At 34.8% G+C, this 7,130-nt stretch overlaps 1 protein-coding gene across 2 annotated transcripts; it reads right to left on the bottom strand.

Annotated features, from left to right (window-relative positions):
• Positions 1–3,317: 3,317 nt before the first annotated feature.
• Positions 3,318–6,497, bottom strand: LOC117912283 (type IV inositol polyphosphate 5-phosphatase 9). 2 transcript variants are annotated; one of them, XM_034826816.1, is made up of 8 exons: positions 6,200–6,497; positions 5,895–6,067; positions 5,655–5,762; positions 5,149–5,497; positions 4,779–4,963; positions 4,139–4,247; positions 3,873–4,024; positions 3,318–3,750 (listed from the first exon to the last, which is right to left on the bottom strand). In XM_034826816.1, the coding sequence occupies exons 2-8, from the start codon at positions 6,062–6,064 to the stop codon at positions 3,504–3,506; spliced, it is 1,320 nt and encodes a 439-aa protein (XP_034682707.1). In that variant the 5' UTR covers positions 6,065–6,067; positions 6,200–6,497; the 3' UTR covers positions 3,318–3,503. The 2 variants fall into 2 exon arrangements, with proteins under 2 accessions (XP_034682707.1, XP_034682716.1); XM_034826825.1 differs by having other exon boundaries at positions 3,659–3,750; positions 3,873–4,058.
• Between the last annotated feature and the right edge of the window lie 633 nt (positions 6,498–7,130).

The raw sequence follows: 7,130 nt of genomic DNA, 5'->3' as shown, positions 1-7,130 counted from the left end.
TTAAAATTAATTTTTTATGTTTTAATTTTTTTTAAATTATATACTACTCCGTTAGAAAACCCACTAGGTTAACCAACACAAATTTGAATCATGATTCTTTTTGTTTCTATTTTTCGGACTATAACTTTCTTTAATACTTAAGTTTAGAAACTATTTAAAAAAAATTATTATCTTAAAATTGTTTTCAAAAATTGTTCTTTTATATTTTGTAAAACAAATATCTATTTAAAAACTAAAGTATTTTAAAGATGTTTTCTTTGTTTTTAAATATATTTTAAAAATAATTTTTATATATAATCCTTTATTTTTAATTAGTATCTATATTTGTGTAATCATTTTTTAAAACAATCATCAGAAAATAAGCAAAAACATAAAATAAAAAAGTTATAAGATGTTTTGTGAAAACGCCTTATTTTCTATTTTTATCAATAGAAAATTGTTTTTTTTATTTTTTCTTATCAAATATCTTTTCCTATTTTTTTAGAACAAAAAAATGTTTTTGAAAATAGTTACAAAATAAGTTTTAATTATTTTGTAAAATTTGGAAACACTTTTAAATTTTTGAAAAACTATTTATAATATTGAAAAATCACTTATAATATCTTCTGAAGAAACTTATGATAAACGATTTTCTTGAAAACACTTTCACTAAAAGCACTTTAAATAAAAATATTGTTAAACACACTCCAAATGTTTTTTAATTTTCGTATTAAAATACATTTGTCTGCAAACTTAAAAAATTCAACTTGTATCATGCTAAACTAAAATCATGTTGAAGGTGTATTTAGTTTGAATTATATTGACTCGTTTGAGAATAATGGAAGATGCACAACCACTAATAACTTATAAAACTTCTTCTTCTACATGGAACTCCAAAAGAAAAAAGTAATAACCTAATATTTATTTAAACTTGTAGACTACAAGCTGCTTTTTGGCATGCCTCATAGTAAAATGAAAAATAAAACCAGAAAATATTTTCAAAAACTGTTTTAGAAAACTGTTTATAAGAACTGTTTTTAAAAACCTTTACCCAATATTTTGTATAATGAAAGTTTGTTTTTTAAAATGTTTTTAGAAACTATTTTTCAATACTTTATACAATAAACGTTTGTTTTAAAATTTGAAACGTTTTTAACTTATTTTGTACGTTTTAAATTTGTTTTTAAAAAATAATTTTTATCTATCAAATGTTATTTTTAATCATTTTTATATTTGCATACTTATTTTTTAAAATAGCAAAAATAAATGAAAAAAATAAAAATAACAAAAAACAATGTTATGAGTAGATATTATGTTTTTATTTTCTAATTATAAAGCTTGTTTTTTTTCTAGAAATAAAAATTTGTTTTTAAGAACATTCAACAAACATATTAGAGAATTCGTTACAATAGATTTTCTTTATATTTTTAAATTCTTCTAATCAGTTGTAATTTCCTATTTTTGTGTTTTGGGTAGATTGTTTCCTATTTTTGTGTTTTAGATTTGTGTATATATATTCATTCGTAATCAATGAAAAAATCAAGTCATTGTTTCTCAATAATCCCCTCTTTACTCCAACATGATATCAGAGCCTAATCTTCTTGGGTGTATTTTTTTTTTCCCCGAAAAACCAAAAGAACTCTACAACCACTCTCCTCAATGGCTTTACTCTCAAGATCCTCACCATCCCCTCCTTACAATCAATCTTTTCGATATTACCAAATTGTCATCCATCAATTATCTCACATGGAGCCTTCAAATCCAATCTCTTCTTGAAGGCTATGATCTTCATCACCTTATTGATGACACTCATACTCCACCACCACCCACCGCTACTATCATTGGTGTTGCATCCCTAAATCAGACATATACAACCTGGAAGCATTAGGTGTTGCATCCCTAAATCCGACATATACAACCTGGAAGCATCAGGATTGTCTCATCTTTAGCGTTCTCCTTGGTGCTATCTCCGTTTCACTACAATCGCTTATTGCCCGCACCACTACTTCCCTTGATGCATGATAAACCTTAACCAGTATCTATGCCAAACCATCTTGTGGTCATATTAGACAATTGAAGGAACAATTATAGCGATGTATCAAGGGCTCTCTAACTTATTGGACTTACGCCTTTGCCACTATTGTATATCTCATCAACCGTATGTCCATACCCACACTACATCTCTCATCTCCTTTTGACAAACTCTTTGAGTCTCCACCCAACTACACTAAACTTTAGGTGTTCGATTGCTTATGTTATCCGTGGTTTCGTCCTTATTCTCAACATAAACTTGACTCTTGTTTCACTCCTTGTATTTTTCTTGGTTACTCTTCAACACAAAGTGTCTATATTGTCTATCTTGATTGTCATCCAATTTCCTCAACGGATCAACTCGTCGACTCTCTTACTAAACTGCTTCCACGAAGCCACTTTCAAGAATTACAGGTCAAGATTGGCTTCATCTCTATGGGGCATATTAGAGAATTTTTTACAATAGATTTTCGTTCTATTTTTAAATTCTTCAAATTAGTTGTAATTTCCTATTTTTATGTTTTGGGCTAATTATAGGATTGTTTCCTGTTTTTGTGTTTTGGGTAGATTATTTCCTATTTTTGTGTTTTGGGTAGATTGTTTCCTATTTTTGTGTTTTAGGTTTGTGTCCATTCTTAATCAATGAAAAAGTCAAATCATTGTTTCTCAATAATCCTTTCTCTACTTCAACAAAACAAACCCTAAGCATGTATGCATAGTCTTCTGAAAGTTTGTCCCAAGGGGATGATGATAGGATGGTGCTAAATCATTAACTGTAATTAACTCAAAGGTTTTTTCATTTTGTAAACGCCATATGGAGATCATCATAACACATACCTACCATATGGTCACCATTCACCAACCCCACAATTAGAGAATCGGTCCCGGCCAAAACATGCCCATAATTTCTTCAAACCACTTCTCCTTATTAAATCATATCTGGATTGCATGCATTACACTAAATTACTCTACGGACGGGGAGATGATCCCTCCACTTAAAAAGCACTGAACTCTGAGATGGCAATTTGGCATAACACTTTTATTTATTCCAAAAATACCCCATTTCAGTCATTGACCTTTGTCCATGGATCACATGGTCGAGATCCTGCAATCTATTAATTTGATTTTTCGCCCTGGGTGTGCCCAATCATTGGAAATTCAATTAATTTCTAATAAAGATGTGGGGCCACATGCGTGCACGGAGACTGGGGAGTAGCATATATGCAGCCCTTCTTGGGGGCATCGTGTGCAATTAAAATTTTGGATCATAATCGAGGGACCCCAGGGCCCAAACAAAACCTTGCAAATTAAATTTTATAATGATATGATCCATTGAATAAGAAAGCGTGACACAGACAGCCTTTATGGCGGAAAACAACGAGAAAATGAAAATCAACATCACTGTACACTCATCAGCAACTTCAAGCAAGACAAACAGAAGCTTCTCGTGCTGCCTTTCTTTTTTTCTTTTTAATTCTTAAATAAATTTAGTCTCAAATATGGAAGCTTGATCTGCCACTGCATAGAAACTCATCAGTGGAGATCGGATCAAACCGGCTAGCAATTTGTTCAAACCTGTCTGACGTCAGGAAGAAGGTCTGGAATTCTTTCAGTGTTAGTAATACCCCAACTTCGGCTGTAAAAATTGCCTTCACTGGTCGGTGATCCGATATCTTCACCTCTCCTCTCGTGTAAAGTTGTTGCTTTAGCCCCTTCCCGTACCAAATTATTCTATCGCACCTAATTGAAATAGACCAATTTTTATTAATTAATTTCTCATCCAAGGACGCTCCCGAATGAATTTACTTCTGAGTATTGAAGAAGCTGCAATGAAATTAACGATAATCAAGTTAATTAATTACCAGGCAGGAGCGCGTCTCTTCTCGCCTTTTTGGCCTTGACCGCCTCCATAGTATACGTCGGAATTCGGATAATATTTGTAAGTAGGAGCAAATTCGATGGGTCCTTCGTGCCAACCTCCAAGCACTTGCCCATCCATCACCTCCATCATTAGCTTCAATATTCCATGCAAAATTCACGTCAAGCACCTTAGACCAATAAATAATAAATCATTCCTGAGGAACAATCCACAGTTTGATGGTCTGGTTAATTTGGTTTGGTTGCCTACCTGATCATTCTCAAGCAGGGTACTCCACTCTCTTTTATCCACAAGTAACCTCGTCGTTTCCTCCGGAAGGGAGACCCTATAATTCAAGTCTCCAAGCAGAATCACTCGACTGCAATGAACCAGATCCATGATTAGATGATAATTCAAATATTATATTAATCGGCTTAGTGAGCTTAATGGGCTTAAAGCAACAATTTTTAACTTCCTTCTTTAGAAAAAAGGCAACTTAGAAGAAAAATATTTAATTAATAGATGGCTTAGCACCTAGTAAGGAATCCATTTCAGGTGGATTAGCTACCCATTTAGCCCATTAAGCTCAGGCATTTAAAATCTCTCATAAACGGCCCAGATTTGAAATATGTAAAAGGCTGACTAATTGACTAATTGTATAATCACTGGAAAAATTAATTTAATATGATCTTTTGGCCTGAAATTCAATGGCGACAACTTCGATAGCTCCGGGAAACAAGCATTAAGTCTAATTAATGTTGTGTAGGTTTTCAAATCATCGTTCTTATGTCGGTGTCTTATTTGAGTGATTTGCAATATAGGATTAAATAACCACAACTTAATTAAAAGATTAATGAAGAATTAACGAATCAGTTTGGGCCGTTGCAATGCATGTAATTAATATACATACTCATGGTCTAGAATCTTTTGCGGCATATCAAGTGAAGGGCCTCTAGGAAAGCTTGTTCGAGATAGTATATCTGCCGCATTAGAATTCCTATGCCTCTCATGCCCCACTCTTCCCCCTGAAGCTAGATGACAGCAAACAAAGCAGAAGCTTGTTCCATGTAACTGGAATCTAACAGACACTGAACCCTGCAAACCAAGGTCATACAAGATGGCTTTATTTTCCAATTAAAATTATGGAGTGGATGATCATGATCATGATCACCTCCAAAAGAAAAGTGTTGCAAGGTGATGGTTTTGTGAATGGGGATTTAACTAGTATTGTGATCTATTGAGAGCTTTGCATGGGATTGTGAAATCGTGTACATGTATACCTTGTTCCCTAGGCAGCCCATGATGCCGCAGCCTACACAGGAGACACTTGGGTGCTGTATGTATGGAAGAAGACTACCTCGAACCCAAACTGAGATCAGTATCCCCACCATTTGCTTGCTTATGATGCACCTGAAGTCTTGAGGAACTCTGCTTTCAATTACCAATTTTCCATCTTTTACAGGAAATCCATTTTGCATTTCTCCAGCTTGTTTATCTATTTCATTCTTGTCTCGACTTCTTACCCTCTTGTTCAGAGCTTCTCTGATCAAAGAATTCCATTTCATGGCAATCTTACTATTCTCAGATCCTAGAATATTCGCTGCATTAAGAGGCACCACTTCTTGAAACCTGGATATATTAGCTAACGTCATATAAATTGACAAATGCATCTCAAATCATCATAACTTTCTAGAGATTCAACCCTCACTATTCCATTTCTTGTGGTCTCAGATTTTTTCATATTTTCCTTTTCTTTTTTTTTTTAGCCGGAGTTTTGGAAAATTACCCTAAAACATAGATGTCACAGGAGGTCTTGCATGTGTCCAGCCAATCCTCGATATTCAAACCTTCAGGTGGCGCAACCCCACCGACGTTCCAAGTACTAACAAAAATCCTTTGATTACCACCAGGAAAAGAAATCAGACATATACTACATGGATTCTAATGAATAGTCAATATATACGGGCAGATAAGCCAATTCAAGGAATAGGAAAAAAGGACAAGTACTGTGGAACTGTTTGCTTACTTGTACTTGGGTATCTCCTTCTGATCGATGATGGGCGTAGAGACGAGAGACTCTTCGTCAAGGGTCGGAATCTGCAGCAACGCTCCGGAGTTGCTTGGAAAATCTGCAACGAAGTTGTTGCTGCAAATCCTCTTCCTGAGAAACTTATTGGCGACTAATCTAGGCCACATGACCTTGAAACAACAGATGTTAAATGAAATATAATCAAGGTCAATCACGGAAAACAATGGATGAATAATTCAAGAGACGAATGATAAAAGTGGTGACGCACGGGGTGCGTATGTGTTTGAGAGGGAGAGACTCACTTCTCCTTGCTTTGTAGGCGTGGTGAATTGGTGATAGTGGAGTAGCAGTAGTAGTGTTGGTGGTGAAGAGAATCAAAGAAGGGATAGAGAATGCCAAAACAGATAAAAAGAGATGGGAGATATGATGCCGTGAAATACACACACTCTCTCCCGCAACTTGGAAGGGAAGAAGCTCTAGAGTGACGTCTGTGATGATGCCGCTCCTCTAATATTTCTTTGAATAATCTTCATTAACCAGAGCAATATTTTTGAGACGAGCTAGAGAGAGAGGAGAGCTGAGCACAAGACAACACGAAACTCCGCGCCCTTAATTTTTCTTATGAGGATACATTGTGACTTGTGTTTTTATATATTTGTTGAAGGATCTGCAAGTGGGCTTTTCCTTGAGTATAATATTAGTATGGGCAAAAATAATTGACCTGTCATTGCGCTGAAAGCCTGAAACCATGTTCTTGCTGACATGGCCACAGATGATTGGCCGACTCACCAGACCGAGGGAGAAATTCGTCGCTAAAAAAATCTTTCCTGCTATTCTTTTGGGACCAATTTTTACCCAATTCTTTAATTCCTGCCACATCAGCAAACAGGCCACTTGCATCGACGTGGATTTTTAAATGGGCAAGTTGTCTAATAAAAATGGAAAAAGTGGAGATTATGATAAACTGGAAAACCCATTTTCTTTATTGCTGCTTTAGGTGTGTTATAATCAGCCAACATGGCTAGCTGGGATTTATACCCAAAATGTTTTCCACTGTGTCATGGCATTTTTTTTTTCAATTTTTGATAAAATAGAAGATATTTCATATTTCATAAATTATATCTGTGAGGAGAAATAAATCCAAGGCATAAACCCTGCCATAAATTCCTAGGAGGACTTGGGCAATGGTCAACATGCGCACACAATTGATCTTGACCAAATGTACATGCAATG

The sequence above is a fragment of the Vitis riparia genome, chromosome 1 (genome assembly GCF_004353265.1).
Source record: "Vitis riparia cultivar Riparia Gloire de Montpellier isolate 1030 chromosome 1, EGFV_Vit.rip_1.0, whole genome shotgun sequence".
NCBI lineage: Eukaryota > Viridiplantae > Streptophyta > Magnoliopsida > Vitales > Vitaceae > Vitis > Vitis riparia.
Note: the sequence above shows the minus strand (reverse complement) of the source record. Positions and strands in the feature narration are given on the sequence as shown.